Here is a 25,000-nt window from a genome sequence, read left to right as displayed (position 1 = left end):
TCGTACTGGACGAATTTACCACTGGTGTCCAAGACGAAATCATTTTCAGAGCTCACCTGGAATAAGAGAATTGGTAAACAGGATGAGAGAGAGAGAGGGAGAGGGAGAGAGAGAAGGAGAAAGAGAGACAGAAAGAAGGAGAAAGAGAGAAGGAGAAAGAGAGAGAGGGAGTGAGAGAGAAAGAAGGAGAGAGAGAAGGAGAGAGAGAGAAAGAGAGAGCGAGAGAGAGAGAGAGAAGGAGAAAGTGAGAGAGAGAGAAATACTGCTACAATCAACATCATCATCAAGATAGTCATCAACAGCATCATCACCAATATCATCGTCGTCGTCATCATTATCATCACAACATCACACCAGTACAACCTCTACAACCATTACTGTCACCACCACCACCACTAACACAACCATCACCATCATCATCATCATCACCACAGCAGCAGCATGGTCACTGCACGATCACCACCACAACCACTCACCATTTGCTGCGATCATGCAATCTGCTAGATATAGCAACCAAATCTCCCTCAAACCAAACTCTACTGTCTTGACAAAAAGAAGGACACGTTCGTCAACGTAGTCTTAGGCATACACACAGACTGGATGATCATGGGCAGAGTGTCGTAGATTTTCTTAATGCAAATATCAGCCGACTGATCCAACACCCAATGGTTGTGATATCAGTTCCACAATGGCTGTATATGTCAATCCAGCTCATAACAATTATGAAAAGGAGAGGTGACAAGACACTTCCTTGCTGAAGCCCAACACTCATTTACCCAAACACAAGCATCTGAGACAAGTGGAGCAGTTTAAGCATCTCAGAGCAGTATTCACAAGAGATGGGAAGCAAGGAGATGAATTGGATGCTGGAATTTCTGGTGCAGGCACAATAATGAGCCAATTCCAGGATTTGATCCTCAGCAGAGGAGATAGATTAGGAAAGATAAAATTACCTTTTTGAGTCATATCAACCCATGAGGGCCACTTTCCCGGTTTCCATTGCATATAAATTCCCCACCTGGATGGGATGCCAGTCCCTCACAGGATTATTCACTTTTGTCAGCTGAGTGGTCTGGAGCAATGTGAAATGAAGTGTTTTGCTCAAGAACACAACACGTCGCCCGATCCAGGAATCGAAACCACAATCTTACAATCATGAGTTCAGTACCATAGCCAGTAGGTCTGATGCCTCCATGGACATACACTCTTTTACTTGTTTCAGTCATTTGACTGCGGCCATGCTGGAGCACCGCCTTTAGTCGAGCAAATCGACCCTGGGACATATTCTTTGTAAGCCTGGTACTATTCTATCGGTCTCTTTTGCCGAACCACTAAGTGACGGGGACATAAACACACCAGCATCGGTTGTCTACTAAATCCACTCACAAGTCTTTGGTCGGCCCGAGGCTATAGTAGAAGACACTTGCCCAAGATGCCACGCAGTGGGACTGAACCCGGAACCATGTGGTTGGTAAGCAAGCTACTTACCACACAGCCACTCCTGCGCATATATGATTAGAATGTTGCAGGAATGAATCACAAGACAGATTCTTCAAGCCAAGCCAACTGGTAGAAGACCTAAGGGTAGACCAAGGACGAGTTGGTCAAATAATATCCACAACCTCAGCTGGTCACACTTGGGAATCCAGCCAAAAAGTGTAATGAGGGTTGCTTCTGAGAGAGGACACTAAAGAAGAGGTGCCCCGAGGACCCTACTCCAACAACCCTTCAAGGAATAGTGGGGGAAGAAAATGGATGGGGTTACTTTATTTTGTCTTCTCTTTAGATGAAATACTTGTCAGAAAAAGAAATGGTTCTTAAATTAACCAATTCCAGTTTGGAATTTTGTAAATCTTTAAATCTCCCATCTTTCATGGATAACACTGAGATTGTTCAGTCTGCAGACAGGAATCTCCATCATTTTGTCATCTTTCCAACATCTAAACAGTTTTCTGGTGGGTGTCTCTGATGGATGGCACTGGTCGTGTAGGAGGTGGTGGTAGTGGAGGGGGGGGGGGGGGTGATGATAGTGGTGGTGGTACCGGTAGTGATCTTAGTAGTGTTGGTAATGGTGGTGGTGCTGGCAGCAGCAATGGTGGTGGTGGTGGTGGTTGTGATGATGATGATGATGATGATGAGGAGGAGGAGGAGGAGGGGAGGGGGAGGGGGAGGAAGATGACGATGATGATGATGATACATCAGGACTAAATGATAGCCATCGTTTGTCTAAATTATATTCTAATCCACATTATACACAGATTGTTGCCAAAACATGAGAATCGATACAATACCAACTCCTCTCTCTCTCTCTCTCTCTCTCTGACGCTCTCTCTCTCTCTCTGACGCTCTCTCTCTCTCTCCTTCTCTCCCTCTTGTAGCTAACTAGTCACACCCACACACACACATTTATTATAGCATCACTATTACCAGCACTACAGCCGTCATCATCATCATCACTATCCACATCAATGTCATCATCATCATCTACATCACTACTACTACTACTACTACTACTACTATCACCACTACTACTATCACTTCTACTACTACTACTACTACCACCACCACCACCACCACTACTACTACTACTATCACCACTACTACTATCACTTCTACTACTACTACTACTACTACTACTACTACTATCACCACTACTACTATCACTTCTACTACTACTACTCCTACTACTACTCCTACTACTACTACTACTACTACTACTACCACCACCACCACTACCACCACCACTACTACTACTACTACTACTACTACTATCACTTCTACTACTACTACTACTACTACTACTACTACTACTACTACTACCACCACCACCACCACCACTACTACTACTACTATCACCACTACTACTATCACTTCTACTACTACTACTACTATCACTACTACTACTACTACTACTATCACTTCTACTACTACTACCACCACCACCACCACCACCACCACCACCACCACTACTACTACTACTACTACTACTACTACTACTACTACTACTACTACTACTATTATTATTATTATTAAAGGTGGTGAGCTGGAAGAATCGTTAGCACGCTGGGCAAAATGGTTAGTGGCGTTTCGTCCACCTTTACATTCTGAGTTCAAATTCCACTGAGGTCGACTTTGTCTTTCATTGTCTCAGGGGGTCAATAAAATAAGTACCGGTAGTACACTGGGGTTGATGTAATCATGTAATCAACTTACCCCTCCCCCAAAATTGCTGTCCTTGTGTTAAAATTTGAAACCTTTATGATGAGGATCGTCATCATTATCATTCTTATTATTATCATTATTATTATTATCATTATTATTATTATCAATATTATTATTATTATCAATATTATTATTATTATTATTATCAATATTATTATTATTATTATTATTATTATTATCAATATTATTATTATTATTATTATTATTATTATTATTATTATTATTATTATTATTATTATTATTATTATTAAGGCGGTGAGCTGGTAAAAACGTTAGCACACCAGGCAAAATGCTTGGCAGTATTTCATTTGTCTTTATGTTCTGAGTTCAAATTCCGCCGAAGTCAACTTTGCCTTTCATCCTTTTGGGGTCGATAAATTAAGTACCAGTTGTGTACTGGGGCTGATCAAATTGACTGCCCCCTTCCCCAAATTTCAGGCTTTGTGCCTAGAATAGAAAGGATTATTATTATTATTATTATTATTATTATTATTACTTTAAGGTGGTAAGCTGGCAGAACCTTTAGCGTGTCAGATGGAAAGCTTAGCAGCTTTTCTTCTAGTTCTTTGCATTCTGGGGTCAACTTTATTTTCCATCCTTTCTGGGCCAATAAAATAAGTACCAGCCAAGCACTGGGGGTCAATGTAATTGACTAAAATTTGCTGGTCTGGTGCCAAAATTTGAAACCATTTTATTGGAAGGAATTGCTGGAGCATCAAGTAAATTGGCTTGCAGTGTTTCTTTTGGCTCCTTATGTTCAGTGGACTTTGCTTTTTATCCCTCCATCATCATCATCATCATCATCATCATCATCATCATCATCATCATCAAAATCATCATCTTTATCATCATCATCATCATCATTATCAACTCCTGGACATTAGTCTCTCAAGTCCTTGAACTCATCAGACCAAATACCCAATTTCCAATGTGCATAAGTAACTAAGATCACAAATTCGTCCCTGAACAGGACATCAGTCCATCACAGGGTGGACCCACTTACAGCCGAGTAGACTGGAGCAATGTGAAATGAAGTGTTTTTGCTCAACGACACAACACACTGCCTAGTCCAGGGATTGAAACCACAATCTTGCAATCATGACTGTAGCACTCTAACCACTATCTCACATGCCTTTCATCCCTCAGGAGTTAATAAAATAAAGTACCAGTCATGCACTGGGGTCAATGTAACTGACTTACTTCCTTCTGCTAAATTTGCTGGCCTTGTTCCAAAATTTAAAGCCAATTCTATCGACAGAATTGATGGAGCAGTGGATGAATTGTCATGCAGTATTTCCTCTGACGCTTTATGTTCTGAGTTCAAATCCTGCCACAGTCAACTTTGTCTTTCATCCCTCCAGGATCAATTATATAAAGTACCAACTGAATACCCAGGGTGGTGGTCTCAACTATCCTCTCCCCTCGAAATGCCAACCTTGAGCGTCAGTTAGAAGCAATTACTATTGTCACAAGTGTAACAGTGTTTTGTGGGGATGGGAGAACTATTAAAATGTTTTTGAGGTGGTAAGATGTTTGGTTCCAGGTCTGGCCCCACTGCTTGGCACCTTAGACCCGTGCACATTTAAGAAGGCTAATCAGTTACTGATGATATCCTAGCATAGGACTGAAACTAGCCCTGCTAACTAAGGGGGTCAGCCAATGTCTTCTACTATAGCCTTTGCCTGACCTAAGCCTTGTGAATAGATTTGGTAGATAGAAACTGAAAGAAACCCAATGTATACATGTGTGTGTGTATGTGTGTGTGTGTGTGTCTGTGTTTGTCCCCCACCAGCACTTGACAACTGGTGTTGGGGCGTTTACATCCCTGTAACCTAGCAGTTTGGCAAAAAGAGACCAATAGAATAAGAACCAGGCTTAAAACTATAAGTACTGGGGCGATCCATTCAAAGAAAAATATTTCAAAGTGGTGCCCCAGCATGGCCGCAGTCTAATGGCTGAAACAAGTAAAAAGACAAAAGACATAAGACAAACGATAAAAGATAAAAGACTGACTGATTCAAAGACATTAATGAAGCTAATTACTCACCATATAGCCATTGTAATGTTCGTTCTTCGTTAGAACTGCTTTCTCCTCTCCATAGGCAAAGCAAGAGGTTAGGTTGTAGATGCCGTACAATCGAAGTAACATGGCAATCCCTCCAGCCAAGGCACCGATCACTATGACAACCAGAACAATTACTCCCCAATCGCTCATGGTCGGATGATTCTACTGGAAGACTGGAGCCAGCAATAGAAGCATTAAACAGCTTTGGTAGAAGATGTAAGGTGGAGTGGAGTGTGGAGCTGAGAGTGGAATGTGGCTTCTATTTGGAGTGCTGGAGAAATCAACTGAAAAAAAAAGGATGGATGAGACGTATAAGACATTGATGAGGAAGGTTTTTGTGGAGTGAGGTGTGTTTTGGAGTGGAGTGTAGCTTCTATTTTGAGTGCTGGAGAAATCAACTGAAAAAACGGATGGATGAGACGTATGAGACATTGATGAGGAAGGTTTTTGTGGAGTGGAGTGGAGTGAGGTGTGTTTTGGAGTGGAGTGTAGCTTTTATTTTGAGTGCAAGAGAAATCAACTGGAAAAAAGGATGGATGAGACATATAAGATATTGATGAAGAAGGTTTTTGGAGAGTGGAGTGAAGTGAGGTGACTTTTGGAGTGGAGTGTAGCTTCTATTCTGAGTGCTGGAGAAATCAACTGAAAAAAGGAAGGATGAGACGAAGAAGATATTGATGAGAGGTTTTTTGTGGAGTGGAGTGGAGTGGAGTGAAGTGGAATGAAGTGAGATGTATTTTGGAGTGAAAGATGTGTGTTATGGAGTGAAAGATGTGTGTTATGGAGTGGAAGATGAAGTTTAGAGTGGAGTGTAGCTTCTATTTTTTTTAGGGGTATGTATAAATCTACTTTCTCTCTTTTTTAAGAAAATAGTGTTAACAGTTGTGACCACAAAGAAGTTTCCTCATTTGCTCAAACCTTCCCAACCACATGGTCGTGAGTTCAGTCCCACTGCACAGCACCTTGGGCAAGTGCTGGAGAAATCAACTGAAAAAGAAAGGATGAGATGAATAAAACATTGATGAGGGAGGGTTTTGTGAAGTGGAGTGAAAGAAGTATGTTATGGGGTGGAAGGTAGAGTTTAGAGTGGAGTGTAGCTTCTATTCTGGGTGCCAGAGAAATAAACTGTAAAAAGAAGGATGAGACAAATAAGACATTGAAGGTGGAATTTCTTGACCATATATCTATTGGATCAAGGCTGACCTGAGCCTAAACGACACTACCTCCATTTTCTACTGACCCTCACCCCACCCATTTGAAGTCACATGACTTGGTTGCTTGACTGGTCAACCCACGTATGATGGTATCAACCTCTTCTGACACTAGATCTAACTCTATCCATAATTATTATTAAAAAAAAGGTATAGAATATCCCACCTGATCTTTCTCAACTTGACTGAGTGTACTCTCACACTCTGCTTTGAGAGTGAGTCAAAATCGAGAATCTTAAATTAGTCTGATTACAGGTAAGTAACAGGATGAAAATCAGGGATAATTTCCAAATGGCCAATCAGGTAGGAACCTCTAACAATCATATCAAAAATATTGATGTTTTATTGGCAATCTTGGCAGCCATACAATCAAATTTATTTTAACTAACCTCAACCACAACAAACACAAGATGCTAAACCTTGGAACCTTCCATGTTCCATTTCACTTCTGGTTTGGTGCCAAACGATAGTTAATTAATTTTTCTATTTGTGGTCTAACTGCCAAACACCTTGATTTCGTTTAATCTTGTTCCATGTTCATGTCTGTAGCTCTATTTAGGTTCCCGAGTTTAAAATTTTACCATTTTTAGCTTTGGTACACTTCCACAGTGACTGATTCATTCTTTATTCTTTATTCAGTTTACAGAACTGTTATTTCCAGATGCTAGCGGCAGACGTGGATGGGTGGTTCAGAAGGTCACTTGCTCGACTGCATCGTTTCCTGGTCACAGGCAAAGTACCATCATCATCACCATCACCATTACTCTCCTCCTCCTTCTCATCATCATCATCATCAGCATCATTTAACGTCCATTTTCCATGCTGGCATCTGTTGAATGGTTTAACCTAACCTGGCTAGGCCAGGGGCCACACCAGGCCCCATTGTTTGTTTCGGCATGGTCTCTGTGGCTGGATGCCCTTCCCAATGTCAACTGCTCCAAAGAGGGAACTCTTTTAATGTGGCACAAAGCCAGCAATTTTAGGGGTTGGGTAAGATGACTACATTGATCCCAGTGGTCAATTGGTTCTTATTTTATCAACGACCCCCAAAAAGATAAAAGGCAACTTTGGTGGAATTTGAACTCAGAACATAAAGACAGATGAAATGCCGCTAAGCATTTTGCCTGGCATGCTAATGAGTCTGCTAGCTCGCCACCTTAATAATAATAATAATAATAATAATAATAATAATAATAATAATAATAATAATCCTTTCTACTATAGGCACAAGGCATGAAATTTATGGGGAGGAGACTAGTTGATTGAATCGACCCCAGTGTTTCACTAGTACTTAAAAATCATCATTTTAAAAATCATCTCAGGCTAATCGTTTGAGAGGACGTTGGTGTTGCCTTGGCAGAGGTTTGCGCTCTCTGAGTTACTATTATTATTATTGTTACTATTATTATTATTATTCATCCAAAAATATGAAAGGCAAAGTCAACCTTGGTGGAATTTGAACTCAGAACGTAAAGACAAACAAAATACTGCTAAGCATTTTGTCCAGTGTTCTAACAATTCTACCAGCTCACCGTCTTAATAATAATAATAATAATAATAATAATAATAATAATAATAATAATAATAATAATAATAATAATAATAATAATAATAATAATAATGTGTGTGTGTGAGGAAGTTTGTGCATGTGTGTGTGCGTATGAGTGTGTTTTTTATACCACCAACACTGCCGTTACCACTGCAACCACCACCACTGCCATCATCACCACCAACACCTCCACTGCTACCACCATCACCACCAACACCACTTCTTCAACAACAACAACAACAACAACAACAACAACAATCATGACCTTGTAACCTTGTGACTTTGTACCCAAGTTAGAAACTCGTTATAATCCTCTTCATCAAAACATATCGTTATAATAATCCTTATCACGTGTAAACTGGTAATTGTTTTGTAAACTAATAATCATCAATTGACCTCCCCACCACCACCACCACCACCACCACCACCACCACCACCACCACTACCACCACCACCCATAATACAAACTGTCTGTCTTTCTTCATAGAATAACATTTACTTACTGATATAGGAATGTGTATGCATGCATATATATATATATATATATATATATATACATATATATATATATATATATATATATATATATATATATATATATATATATATATATATATATATATATATATATATATATATATATATATATATATATATATATATATATATATATATATATATATATATATATATATATATATATATGTATATATATATATATGTATGTATATATATATATATATATATATATATATATATATATATATATATATATATATATATATATATATATATATATATATATATATATATATATATATATATATATATATATATATATATATATATATATATATATATATATATATATATATAAATATATATATATATATATATATATATATATATATATATATATATATATATATATATATATATATATGTATATATATATATATGTATGTATATATATATATATGTATGTATTCTTTTATGCTTTTACTTGTTTCAGTCATTTGACTGTGGCCATGCTGGAGCACCGCCTTTACTTGAACTTATAGATAGAATAAGTTTACTTGAACTTATTCTATCGGTTGCTTTTACCAAACCGCTAAGTTACAGGGATGTAAACACACCAGCATTGGTTGCCAAGTGATGGGGGGGGGGACAAACACACACACACACACACAAACACACACACACACACACACAAACACATACACACACACATATATATGATGGGCTTCTTTTAAACTTTGGTCGGTTAGAGGTTACGGTAGAAAACACTTGCCCAAGGTGTCACGCAATGGGGCAATGGGACCGAACCCAGAACCATGTGGTGGGCAAGCAAGCTTCTTACCACACAGCCACTCCTGTGCAAATACATATATGTATGTATGTATGTATGTATGTATGTATGTATGTATGTGTGTGTGTGTGTGTGTAAGGGAGTATAAACACACACACACACTCGCGCGCATGTGACAGGCTTCTTTCAGTTTCTGTCAACCGAATCAACTCACAGGATCTGGTCAGCCTGGGGCTATAGTAGATGATACTTGGCCATGATACTGAACCTGAAACCACATGGCTGGTACCGATGGCTCAAGACTGACCAGACAATACCACCTTCTGGTTCATATCGTCCACTTTCCTCTACGACTCTCCAGACCCCAATAATTGACTGCTACAAATTTATGGGTCCAAGCAACAATGCCCAATACACCAATACACTTTTTGAACACCCTATATAAGAATACAGGGTGTTCAAAAAGTCTCTTCACAGTGATTTTTTTTTCATCTTGACTCTCCAAGAGTCAGACTCTCCAAGAGTCAGACTCTCCAAGTGTCAGACTCTCCAAGAGTCAGACTCTCCAAGAGTCAGACTCTCCAAGAGTCAGACTCTCCAAGAGTCAGACTCTCCAAGATGTATTTCAAACCATGTATAGAAGAGTCAACTTATGTATTGAAAATGAAGGACGACACTTTCAACACCTCTGGCAAGATTTGAACTGATAATAACATTGCATTTACATTCTGAGTTCAAATCTTGCTGAAGTTAACTTTACCTTTCATCTTTCTGGGGTTGATAAATTAAAGGATCAGTCAAACACTTGAGTCAATGATATCAACCAACCCAGCACCCTATGCCCTGAAAAATTGCTGACCTTGCGTCTAAATCAGAAGTTGCTGTTTGTTTTCTTGTTGCTGCCATTGTTTTTGTTGTTTGTTTGTTTGTTTTGTCATTGCTGTTTGCAGATATTTACCTCCTTTCTCTGCAATGAGTCAGCAACAAACAAACCACCACCACCACCACCACTACCATCACCACCACCACCATCCACCACCACCATCTATCACCACTGTCAACAATAACAATAATGACACCATCATCATCACTCCCCACCACCACCACCACGACCATCACCAACAGCATCACCACTATCACCATCATCATCAACTGCAACGCATCAACTGCAGTGCATCAACTGCAGTTGAAGGTAATTGTTAATGATGTAATTAGCCGTTTGTTATAATTAATCTCTCTCAAGACGACACAATATATTCATAAAATTGATGCAACATGCAATGTGCGACATGCAACAGGTGTATCGGTGCACTTTTAATTACTGCAGCAGGTAACACTGGTGCCAGAGGGGGGGCAACACTGCATTCTGACAGATATGTGTGTAGTTGCACCCCACCCCTCTCTCTCTCTCTCTCACACACACACACACTCACACACATACAAATTCACACACACACACATACAATCTTACACATTCTTTCACACACATCTCATAAACACATACATGCTTTTTCATACACTCACACACTCACCTAACATACTTTCTCACATTCACACACACACACACACACACAAACATTTACAAACACACATACATGCATATGCTCATATACTCTCTCATACACACTCTTTCATATACACTCTCACAGACACACAAATATACTCTCATACACACTCTATCTCTGTCTCTCTCACACACACACACACTTTCAAAAACACACACATACACACACTCTCACATACATTCCGACAGACACATACATGCTTCCTTGCACTCACATACACACGTTCTTTCTCTTTCTCTCTCTCTCTCTCTCTCTCTCTCTCTCATATACACTCACACACACATAGACACACAAACACACACACACACACAATCTACCAACACTTCAAAGCTCCTACATAGTCACACACATTGCTAGAAACAACAGCTAAATCTCCCTTGTGTCACACCACCATCTTACCAAAAAGACAGAACCTATTAGAAAAATCTGGTTCAAGACTAAACAATGCAGAACTGAAGACCAAAGTCTTTTTAACTCTTCTAATTACCAACCCACCTGAGACCACCCCCAAAGACTACAACACAAACTTCTTGTCTTAAAGTGATATAAACTTAAAACATTTCACCAAAATTTCTTGGAAAATTCAGAACACCAGAACAATTTTGATAAGGTTGTTTTACTAAATTCTTCATTATTACCTCTGCCTTAACGAAGGTGGAGATATTTTTTTTCAGTAATGTTTGTTTGTTTATTTGTTTGTCCGTGAGTGTGTAGTGTTTGTCCCTCCCACTAACTTGTGTTGGTTTGTTTATGTCACTGTAACTAAGCAGTTTGGCAAAAGATACCCATAAAATAAATACCCAGCTTGTAAATAAGTACCAGGGTCAATTCGTTCAACTAAACCCTTCTAGGTTGTGCTCCAGTATGACAGCAATCCAATGACAGAAACAAATAAAAAGTAAAAGGTGCAGACAACATATTTCAATATGGTAACAAAAGAGTTAAAGTGATCTAAATTAAAACATTCCTTTTATGCTCATTTATGTCTCAAATATAAGTTTGGCAAATGTCATTATTTTACTAAATTCTTCAGTATTTTCAAAATTAATTTTACTAAATTCTTCAGTATTTTCAAAATTAATTGAAATTATTTTCAAAATTGATTTTACTAAATTCTTCAGTATTTTCAAAATTAATTTTACTAAATTCTTCAGTATTTTCAAAATTAATTGAAATTATTTTCAAAATTAATTTTACTAAATTTGTCAGTATTTTCAAAATTAATTGAAATTATTTTCAAACTTAATTTTACTAAATTCTTCAGTATTTTCAAAATTAATTGGAATTATTTTCAAAATTAATTTTACTAAATTCTTCAGTATTTTCAAAATTAATTGAAATTATTTTCAAAATTAATTTTACTAAATTCTTCAGTATTTTCAAAATTAATTGGAATTATTTTCAAAATTAATTTTACTAAATTTGTCAGTATTTTCAAAATTAATTGAAATTATTTTCAAAATTAATTTTACTAAATTTTTCAGTATTTTCAAAATTAATTGAAATTATTTTCAAAATTAATTTTACTAAATTCTTCAGTATTTTCAAAATTAATTGAAATTATTTTCAAAATTGATTTTACTAAATTCTTCAGTATTTTGAAAATTAATTTTACTAAATTCTTCAGTATTTTCAAAATTAATTGAAATTATTTTCAAAATTAATTTTACTAAATTCGTCAGTATTTTCAAAAATATTGAAATCATTTTCAAAATTAATTTTACTAAATTCTTCAGTATTTTCAAAATTAATTGAAATTATTTTCAAAATTAATTTTACTAAATTCTTCAGTATTTTCAAAATTAATTGAAATTATTTTCAAAATTAATTTTATTAAATTCTTCAGTATTTTCAAAATTAATTGAAATTATTTTCAAAATTAATTTTACTAAATTCTTCAGTATTTTCAAAATTAATTGGAATTATTTTCAAAATTAATTTTACTAAATTTGTCAGTATTTTCAAAATTAATTGAAATTATTTTCAAAATTAATTTTACTAAATTTTTCAGTATTTTCAAAATTAATTGAAATTATTTTCAAAATTAATTTTACTAAATTCTTCAGTATTTTCAAAATTAATTGAAAGGTAATGTATTTTAATAGAAATACAGTAACAAGAGAATTAGCCATATAACAGGAGACCATTGTTGGCCAAGATACTTGTAGGGTATCTTGCGTCTCCCATCATAAATTTAAATCCAGTCAAACGAAGTATCAAGTCAAAGACAAAGTGGGATAACAAATCCAAATAACATTTATTTACAGGCTTGAAGTTTGGCTCTCGTTAACCATCTCTAATGTAGTATATCATCCGCCATGTTGTATGTGTGAGGCAGTGAGTTGCTGCTAGTGAGATGAGCTGCTTCCAGCGTGAGAGGTATGCGGGAACAGAGAGGGAACAAGCTTAAGAGCTGTTTATATAGGTGTCCTTCCGGAAAGGCTTACTGTCTCGTTGCGCATGCCCACCGGAAGTTTGTGAGATCTTGCTATGGTCTCGAGCAGCTAATGGCTGCCAGCGAGATCTCAATCTGTGTGACACTACAGCCCTTTTTATACCAACCCATCTGGGGCCTCCCTTGGTTCTATGATCCAAACCTTCCTTTAAAGTAATCTAAATTAAAACCTTCCATCAAAATTTCATGCTAACTCATGTTCCAATCACTAGATTAATAATAACAAAGTTACCCCTATTTTTCAGAAAAAAGTGTAGATGAACCACCTACATTTTTTTCCGCAAAATAGGGGTAGCTTATCCTGTTCAGGCTATATTATTAGCATTATCCTGCGATTGAGAATTTAAAATCACTTCTTTAACTTTCTAAGACATCTCAACGCTTCTAAAAGCAAACTTCGTTTGTTTGTTTACGTTTATCGTAATTTGAATTTAAAATAACAAAGTTATTTTACTTAATTCTTCATAATTTTCAAAATAGTATGAATAGATAAACAGTAATAACGGATGGTAAATAGATAGTGAGTAAGAGTTGATGGTTAATAGAAAAGAAGTAGTAATATATCATCAACAGATGGTCAATAAAAATAGATGATCAATAGATGGTCATAAATAATAGATGGTCAATAGATAATCCATAGAAATAGATGATCAATACATGGCCTGTATTAATAGGTGGTCAATAATAATAGATGATCAGAAGATGATTATAAATAGCAGTTGATAGATAAACAGTAGTAATAGATGATCAATACATGGCCAGTATTAATAGGTGGTCAGTAATTCTTGATGGTCAATCAAAAAGAGAATGAAAGGTCCTTCTTAAGCCATAGGCTCTTAAAGCTGCTTCCTGAATTCTGAAAGACATATATTTCCCCCTGTATGGGATGCCAGTCCATCCATCAAGGATAACTTGTTTATGCTAGCTGAGTGGACTGGAACAATGTGAAATGAAGTGTCTTGCTCAAGAACACAACACATTGCCTAGTCTGGGAACTGAAACCATAGACTTACAATCATGAGCGCAACACCCTAACCACTAAGCCATGCACCTCCCCAGATGGTCAACAGATGAGCAGTAGATGGCCAGTAGTAATAAGTGGTCGGTAGATTGTCAGTAACATACATCTGAATTTACTTTCTTAGCCCTTTGGCATTTAAACTGACCATATCTGACCCAAATATTCTACCCTACAATGTCGTTCTAAAAGTATACACTGACATCATTGAAATCTCAAAGCTATGAGACAATGCCATGATTTATTCAAAACAATGTGAATAAAGGAGCATCACATTTAATGAGTAACCTGAATGCCAAAGAATTCAGGTTAAACCAGGATTAAACCAGCCCTATCCAGCCCAACTATTCTACCTGTTTTAGGTTCAAACTGGCCATATCTGGCCTCTCACGTTTATCCTACAATGTAATTTGAAAAAGAAACAATTGCATCATTGAAATTTGGAAGTGAGAAGATAATGCATGATTTATCCAAAAAACAATGTGAATAAATAAGCATAGCATATCCAGCTGTTTATCATATCCAGCTCAAATATTCAGACCCTGTTTTATGTGCCAGCCTCTTACACCTACCCTACAATAACATCATCGGAATCTCAAAGTTACAAGATAATGCATGATTAATTGAAAACAATGTAAATAAATAAGGATTACATTTGACAGAATAATCTGGATGCTAAAGGGTTAAGCCAGCCTTATCCGGTCCAGATATTCCACCTGTTTTATGTTCAAATCAGCTAGATTCTACCTCTCACACCTACCCTACAATGTCATTCTAAAAATAAACAATCACATCATCACTTGACGGAGTAATCTGCATGCTAAAATGTTAATTCCATGTTCCCAAGTCATATTTGAACCTGTATTAACTTGATTTCCTCTCCTATATTTTAGATATGTTACATTTAATAATTCTTCAAGGATTTATTTCCAGAATTCAATGGAGAACAGATATTGCTTCTCTTTTAATTTCTTAACTTCTGTCATCTTTAGAGATTAAATCATCATCATCATCATCATCATCATCATCGTTTAACGTCCGCTTTCCATGCTAGCATGGGTTGGACGATTTGACTGAGGACTGGTGAAACCGGATGGCAACACCAGGCTCCAGTCTGATTTGGCAGAGTTTCTACAGCTGGATGCCCTTCCTAACGCCAACCACTCAGAGAGTGTAGTGGGTGCTTTTACGTGTCACCCGCACGAAAACGGCCACTTTGCATTAATCTGGTTTTCTTTTATTTCCGATTCTCTGACATAATCTTTTGTAACTCTCTCTCCATATCTCTCTCTTTGTCTCCCACCTCGCTCACATATACCCCTTTCTCTTCCTCTCTTACCTTCTTTCTATCTCTCCCTCTTCTCCTCTTCCCCTCTCCCCACTCCCTTTATCTCTCTCTCTCTCACACACACGCACACACTCTTCCCCTCTAATGGATTCCTCCATATTATTTTCTCGTTTTTACATTATTCTTAATAAATCCGCAATGATCAACGAATACAGATTTACATTTAAACAGGACATTGACATGGATACAAAACAAACAGGAAATCACTAAATAACCATTATTATTATTATTATTATTATTATTATTATTATTACCTCCACCTTAGCAAAGGCAGAGGTGTTGTTTTCAGTCATATTTGTTTGTTTGTTTGTTCGTGGACAAGATATCTCAAGGACCCCTGGATGGATTCGAATGAAACTTTCAGGGATGTTTGGCCTCGTAACTGGCACAAACTGATTAGATTTTGGGATCGATCCAGCACTGGACAAAGATATTGGATTATTATTATTATTTTTTTTTTTTTTGAGAGTGGTCAGTTCATTTTTAGTATTCTTGTTTGTGAGAGCAGTCAAGTTTGTTTCAGATTTTCTCATTTTAAAAATCATCTCCGGCTAATCGTTGAGAGGACATTGGTGTTGCCTTGGCGGAGGTTTGCGCTCTCTGAGTGTTCTTGTTATTATTGTTATTGTTGTTTTTTCTAATACTTGGCACTGTGTACAGACCTGTCTTTTCAGACTGCCAATAATAGAAAGACTACATTTATTTCCCGGATAAGCAGACAAAACATTCCTTATTATTAATTTGACTTAGTCTGATTCCTTGGGTATTTAATCTGACCATCCTTAGAAGGGTGAGCCTATTTACAGGTTGAATATTTCAACAGTTTACTGACATCCCTAAGGGATTTCCTCTCCTCACATCACTTTTAAGTTTTGCATGTTTAACCCTTTAGCATTCAGATTTCTGTCACATGTAATCCTTATGAATTCACATTGTTTCGAATTAATCCTGCATTATCTCATAACCTCAAGAACTCGATGATGTGATTGTTTATGTTCAAAATAATATTGTAGGGCAAGTGTAAGATGTCAAATCAGGCCAGTTTGAACTTAAAACAGAATATTTCGGCTGTATATGGCCAGTTCAAATGCTAAGGTGTTAACATGAACAATTACAACATGGGAGACACATATTAATCATTCCTAAACACACAAAGACTTAAACATTTATTATTCAGTGTCAACATTTCTATCACACCAACCGCAACTTGGTCACTGATACAGTTCTGTTGGGACATAATAGAATCTTGTCAGTGACGAGGCCACAGCTGAAGCAACTAAAATTTTGACACTGAATAATAAATATTTGAGTGAAGTTAACAGACTTTATGTGTTTTTTGAATGGCTAATATCTGTGTTTTCCAAGATGTAACTGTTTCAATTTCAACATACACCCTTGGACCAAACCGTTTGCCTGATAAGTATATCTCTGAAATAGTTAACCCTTCAAGCATTCAGTTTACTCTCAAATGTAATGCTTATATATTACACATTATTTTGAATTAATCCCACATTCTCCCATAACTTCAAGATTTTGAAGTGATAGCATTTTTTTTCTACAGGCTGTCCACAAAGTCTGGACGTGGAGTAAATAAAACTATAACATAAACAATTAAATATGAGAAATAATAATTTCTTAAAGTATGCGTTAATCCCCATGTGGGTATATGGAGTAAATAAAATCATAACATAAACAATTAAATATAAGAAATAATAATTTCTTAAAGTATGTGTTAATCCCCATGTACCCAGACTTTGTGGACACCCTGTAGAATGACATCACAAGGTAGGTGTGTTGTTGTTTGTTCCTTCTCGAGCCATGCCTGGCTCATAAGGGCCGGTTTCCCAGTTTCATTGGCGTATAGGTTCCCCACCTGGACAGGACACCGGTCCATCACAGGGGAGCTGTTAGATGCAGGAGGAAAGAGTGAGAGAAAGTTGTGGCAAAAGAGTCAGTAGAAGTTCACCATTACCTTCTGCCGGAGCCATGTGGAACTTAGGTGTTTCACTCATAAATACACACATTGCCCAGTCTGAGATTCAAACCCACAATCCCTCAACCACGAGATAGATAGATCGATATATATATATATATATATATATATATATATATATATATATATGTATATATATATCATCATCATTGTCGTCAACAGTTAATGCTGGTTTTCTATGCTGTTATGAGTTAGATGGTTTGACAGGAACTGGCAAGGTCAGGGGCCACACCAGGTCCCATTGCCTGTTTTGGCTTGGTTTCTGTGGCTGGATGCCCTTCCAAACACCGACCACTCCACAAAGTGTACTGGGTGCTTTTTACATGGCACCAGCACCAGTGCTTTTTGTGTGGCACCAGTACCCACACCAATGCTTTATACGTGGCACCTTGGTTTTAGGATCTCAATTCTGTTGTGGTGGGTGAGTACACATGCATGTGTGTGTGTGTGTGTGTGTGTGTGTGTGCGCGCGCGCATCTGTGTCTATTAATGTGTACCCTTATCTTGACATGTGTGTGATGGCTGTAAAAGAACTTCACCACCATACAAGTAGTGCTGTTCGTTTCCAGTCTTCCATGGAAAACATGCTTGGCCATGGAAAAAAAATATTACCAGATTGGTAAACAGGTGAGGGTTGGCAACAGGAAGAGCATTCAGCTGAGAGAAAATCAGCCTCAATTAACTTCATCTGAGTCATGAAAGCATAGAAAAGCAGGTACTACAATGATGATAACAAGATATGCATGTGTGTGTGTGTGTGTGTGTGTGTGTATGAAGCCTCTGTCCAATGACATGTTTCTTACATTGGTTCGTTAGTCAACCGTTTAAATTCTAACATTTGTTTCTCTGCAGTTTTTATTTCCGCTTCTTTTCCTTTTTTTGTCTTGGCAATATTTGAAAGCCCATATTTAGATATGGTTAACTCTGTCCACATTGTTTTATTGAATCTTCGATCTGTTCAGCTTTAAAAAAGATTCCATCAACCTTTCTAATGTTTTTACTCATTTGTCAAGATCATCCAAGCGAAACAAACGGCCTTTTAACATGAATCGTTTAAAAATTTTAACCAATGATAATGTTTACACATATATGTATGTGTGTATGTATATACATATGTACATACATGCATACATACATATATATATATATATATATATATATTATATATATATATATATATATATACATATATATATACATATATACACATATATATATATATATATACATGTATATACATATATATACATATATATATATACATATATATATATATATATATATATATATATATATATATATATACATATATATACATATATATACATATATATATATATATATATATACATATACATATATATGTGTATGTATACACATATATATATGTATATGTATATATATATATATATATATATATATATATATATATATATATGTATGTATATATACACACACACACACACATATATATATGCATGTATGTATGTGTATCTATATATATACATACACAAATATGTATGTATATCTATATATATATGTATGTATGTATATATATGTATGTATATGTATATATAATTGTATCTCAGATATTGGCCGATAAAGTCAGAATCAGACAGACTGCAGGGAGGAAGAGAAGAAAAAGAAGAGAAAGAAAGAAAGAGAGCGAGTGAGTGGTGGGATATCAGACTTCTTTGGACAATTCCTGAAGACATTTCAACATTTAACCTTTCATGTTGAAGAATTTTTCACAAACACTTCATGTGTTTAACATTTACAGAGAGTTAGATGGAAATGTCAGTTTTGGAGAGGACACAGTGCTTCAGTGGTACAGTGATACAATGGTTCAATGGTATGATAGTATGGTACTACGGAGGTATACTGATACGATGGTGGAGCGATAGAAGGGTATGAGACGTTTCGGCACAACTGTTTCTGGCAATGCTTATCTGGTGCCAGTGATCCAGTGATGATATATTTAACATCAGACCTTTTAATGTTCCTCACATTTTAATCTCTCTCCCTCCCCCTCTCTCTCTCCCTCTATCTATCTATCTATCTATCTGTCTGTCTGTCTGTCTATCTATCTTTGTTCATATGTGTTTGAGGAGAGGGAAAATGTTTGTCAATTGTGTTCAATTGATAAATTGTAATGTCTCCCTCCCTCTCTCTCTCTTGGTGTGTAAGAATATTTCTTGTTACATGTATGAGAAGAAGGGAAGAGTTTATGTTGGTTGTGTTCTGTTAATAAATCATATCTCTCTATCTCTATCTCTGTCTCTTTCTTTCCCTCTCTCACAATCTCCCCCTCTCACTCTCTCTGTTTAGGTGTGTAGTCATATTTCTTTCTATGCATATGAGGAGATGGAAAATATTTATGTCAATCATGTTCAATTAATAAATTGTAAAGTCTCCTTTCTGTCTATCTGTGTCTCTCTCTTTCTTCCTCTTCTCTCTCCCTCTTCCCCCCTCTCTCCCTCTTCTCTCTCTCTCTCTCTCTCTCTCCCTCTTCCTCTTCTCTCTCTCTCTGTTCATGCATGCAAGCATATTCCTCTTTATGTGTCTGAAGAAAGGGAAAATGTTTGTGAATCATGTTCAATTAATAAATTGTTCTCTCCTTCTTACAACTGTTTGATTTCAACTGTAACCAAAATTTCATCTGTGGTCAGAGATTCCCACTCCAGCTCTATATAATTCTTTTGTACGCTAGATGAAGCTGCCAAGTCTCCCTGAGGTCACACACTACTATCTTAAAAGACAAATGGCACAGGGAAAATATTGTTTTAGATAAACTGTTCCTGAGAAAAACACAACAGGAAGTTGCAACATGAATGGAATATTTTTGTTTGTAGGTCTGTCTGCAGCAAATATCCAGAATAATCTATTTGACCTTCTATTCTTTCATTCAAATAATCAAGGCAAAACTTTAATTTGAACCCAGTACTAACAGCATCACGACAACTGCCATCAACTGTTATTGCTAGCTACAACTGTAACTACTAAGTTACTAGAACTTTCATTGAAATAATCAAGGCGAACCTGTTATTTGAACACAATACTGGCAGCAACTATAACTGCTGAGGTACTAGAATTTCAGGATCTTTTTTAAAACGGGGGCCACATTTTTCATTAACGAAACACTTTGAAACTTGGAACACTGGTAGAATGTGTCATATAAAACATCTTTTTCTCTTAGTCTTCTTAAAAAAAAAAAGAAATCCCTAAGTTATTCCATGTTAAAGTTGTCGTATTTCTGTAATTTCAACCAATCACTGACGTCCATTCAGCCAATATACATTAAGTGCCGACTACATAAACAAACGATTCTGAAACAATTCTATCGGTGATAGGGTTAGGGTTAGGGTTAGGGTTAGGGTAAAACAGCAAATTTAAAAAGAAAAAAGCAAATAAAACGAAGAAAAAAAAAGAAAATGAAAAAAGCAAATTTAAAATGAAAAAAGCAAATAAAACGAAGCTATGGCTTAATCAGCCAAAGGAGTAAATGTAAACAACTGAATACTTGTCAGTGATTGGTTGAAATTATCGAAATAAGACAATTTTTTACATGAAATAAATTCGAATACAAAAATATTTTTCTGTTCTATAACACAAAATAGATAAGTATACGAAGTTTGAAAGTCTTTCGGTACCAAAAACACTACGTAAAACATTAATGAAAAATGTGGCCCCCGTTTTAAAAAAGATCCGAATTTCATTGAAATAATCTAGTCAAAACTGGAATTTTAACTCAACACTACTAGCATCCAACATTAGCTGCTGTTGCTGACTACAGCTATTTAACTCTTTTCATACCAATTCACCTGAAACGGCCTTTGGTTCTATGATAAAATTTCTCTGTTCTAAAATTATCTAACTTAAAACCTTCCATCAATATTGCATGTTAATTTATGTTTCAAACACCAATTTAATAATGACAAATTTATTCTCATAAATTCACCATTATTTTCAAAATTAACCGAAACAAAATCTGTGTATTTCAACAGAAATATGGTAACAAAAAGATTAATTTAACTATAGACAAAATTTCACCCACAGTTCCCAACCCCAACTCTATACAATTCTTTGGTATGCTTCATGTAGCAGTTAAGTCTCCCTTAAATCACATACTACCATTATAAAAGAGGAAGGATTCACTGGAAAATGTAGCTACCAGAACTCTCCCTTTGGATGAACGACTTCAATGGAATTATTGTCCCCATCGAACCGAGATATTTCTATTAAGACTTGAAAGAAAAGGAAATGAAAAGCAAACACCCATGAGAAAATAAAATATTTTGAAAACGTGAGAGGAAGAGAGCATTGGAGATGAAAAAAATAGGAGAAAGATGATTGGATAAATGATATTGTTCTTCAAGTTGCGTAGCGGATTTATTGGAGAGAATCATGTCGTTCGGATCATTTTTACAACTCAGCTATGCTTCTTCATTTCAAATTGGTTAGAAGAGATAAAAATCAATTTATTCGCACAGGGAGTATTGATTGAAAGCTAATAAAAGAACAGACATGCACCCACACAAGAATGTGTAGGTGTTTATGATATATATACATACATATACATATATATATATATATATATATATATATATATATATATATATATATAAATATATATATATATATATATATATATATATATATATATATATATATATATATATATATATATAAGTAGAAAGATATAAATATCGATACAAATAATACATATGTGTAATATGTCTGGGTGATATATATATCAATTGTGTACGTGGGTGTATGCATGCACACACGTACACACCCACATATACGCATTATACACATATGTACACACACACACCCACACCCACACCTACACACACACACACACACATTCATATTTAGTGTTTATAGTTGTCTGTTCAATTATTAGTGGTATCAACAAAGTATTCCATCCAGCAAGAGATGAATATCATTTAACAAATGGCGCATTTAAATGTGGACTACTACAAGTTTGATGCTCTGATAATACACAGCACACTAAACCACCTCATCCAACTACGCATAAATATGTATGTGTGTGTGTATATACATATATATATATATATATATATATATATATATAGTCAGTAAAACATAAATCCCAAAAAGAAGTATGCTCTAAATTATAGGACAGTTTATAATATAAATTAAGTTAGATATATCACTACAGAGGCCTTAAACAAGTAAAAGAATACAAGAAAAATACATATATATATATATATATATATATATATATATATATATATATATATATATATATATATATATATATATATATATATATATATAATCATCATCATCATCATCATCGTTTAACGTCTGCTTCCCATGCTAGCATGGGTTGGACGATTTGACTGAGGACTGGTGAGCCAGATGGCTACACCAGGCTCCAATCTGATCTCGCAGAGTTTCTACAGCTGGATGCCCTTCCTAACGCCAACCACTCCGATATATATATATATATATATATATATATATATATATATATATATATATATATATATAATTTTTACAGAATGAGATAAAAATCCAAGGGTGTGAAAGATTTCAGAACATTTATAAATAGGTCTTTACAGCTGTTTCCGGGATATTTTATATATCCCTTCATCGGAGACGGTGTGAGAAAATGATTAAGCAATAGTTATTCTAGATAGGATATGAAATAGAGAGTGAAGTGGAGGAATGAAAAATAGACGTGAGATATGCAGGGATATTGTATCTCTAGTTCATTATTTAGGCAGAATGGTATATATATAAGATTCCTGTACCTTGTGAGTAAGTTCCAATAGTATTTTTTTATATATATACACATGCTGACATATGACCTATGTTGGACTCCTCATTCGTATAATCACCAAACCTGGAGCTTAACTATGGTCTGTCCATAGTACTTACTCAGTATTACCTGACACCTTTGGGTCTTACTGACACCATTATCTCTCATAACCTATATATATATATATATATATATATATATATATATATATATATATATATATATATATATATATATATATATATATATATATATATATATATATATATATATATATATATCTTTTTATCATTTACTTGTTTCATCCATTTGGCTACAACCATGTTAGGGCACCACCTTGAAGAATTTTAGTTGAAAGAATCAATCCTAGCACTTTCTGTCTTTTGAAGCCTGGTTCTTATTCTTTTGATTGCTTTCACTGAACCACTAAGTCATGGGGAGGCTGACACACCAATACCAGTTCTCAAGTGGTGCTGAAGGACAAACACAGACACACACACACACACACACACATAGAGAGAGAAGTATGTACATGGTGGTGGTGGTGATGGTGGTGGCTGATGATGATGGTTGATGGCAATGAAGATGAGGAGGAGGAGGATAGTCGATGATGATGATGATGGTGGTGGTGGTGGTTAATGATGATGCTGATGATGATCATGACTACGATGAATATGATGAAGTGGTAGTGATGATGATGATGATGATGATGATGATGATGATGATGATGATGACTGAACAGAAATTTGAAAGTCATTCAAGGCAATTTCAATAATAATAATAATGATGATGATGATGATGATGATGATGATGATGATGATAATAATAATATTAATAATAATAATAATAATAATAATAATAATAATAATAATAATAACAAAAAAGAATTAAAAAAAAGACAGACAGTTCTATTGTTTCTTTTTTGATAGTGCTGCGATCTAAAAGAACATTTCCAAATAACAAATAAATTACTGGGGACACGGAAAACAAAATTTAATCAACTGATGTCTCTCGAGGAATATCTCAAAATGTTTGAATTCAAATTGTGTGAGCAAATTACTGCCAGACCGGCGCTGTTGCATTTCCGTCACGAAGATGTCAGTCTCGTCCTTCACACCGTTCCAACGAATCATTCAGAAATTAGGATCTTTTACAATGAAATAATAATGATAATAGCAATAATAATAATAATAATAATAATAATAATAATAATCATAATAATAATAATGATAATAATGATAAATAATAATAAATTGTTTGGTTTCATATATTTGATGTTTCGAGGTAAAGACTGAAAAATGCATTTCACAAATCACTTGGAAACCATTTTACATTAAAGCCAGATAAATCTGAGATAACACACACAGACACACAGACACATACACACACACACACACACACAGACACACTAACAGACAGACACACACACAGACACACATACATATATATGTATATGTATATGTATGTATGTGTG

General features: G+C 35.4%; 1 protein-coding gene across 2 annotated transcripts in view; it reads right to left on the bottom strand.

The window, feature by feature from the left end:
- LOC106872844 (synaptotagmin-12) overlaps nucleotides 1-25,000 on the bottom strand; it is a 57,170-nt gene that overhangs the window by 7,299 nt on the left and 24,871 nt on the right. For both annotated transcript variants that reach the window (XM_014920096.3, XM_014920015.3), the window contains exons 2-3: nucleotides 5,270-5,571; nucleotides 1-56 (exon numbers count right to left, since the gene is read on the bottom strand). The exon at nucleotides 1-56 is cut by the window's left edge and continues 107 nt beyond it. In XM_014920096.3, the coding sequence (XP_014775582.1) occupies nucleotides 1-56; nucleotides 5,270-5,437 (224 nt within the window). In that variant the 5' untranslated portion in view covers nucleotides 5,438-5,571. The remainder of the gene's footprint in view (nucleotides 57-5,269; nucleotides 5,572-25,000) is intronic.

Source organism: Octopus bimaculoides, chromosome 22 (assembly GCF_046866305.1).
Source record: "Octopus bimaculoides isolate indiv1 chromosome 22, ASM4686630v1, whole genome shotgun sequence".
In the NCBI taxonomy this organism is placed as follows: Eukaryota; Metazoa; Mollusca; class Cephalopoda; order Octopoda; family Octopodidae; genus Octopus; species Octopus bimaculoides.
The sequence above is the reverse complement of the archived record's forward strand: the minus strand, read 5'-3'. Positions and strand labels throughout refer to the sequence as shown.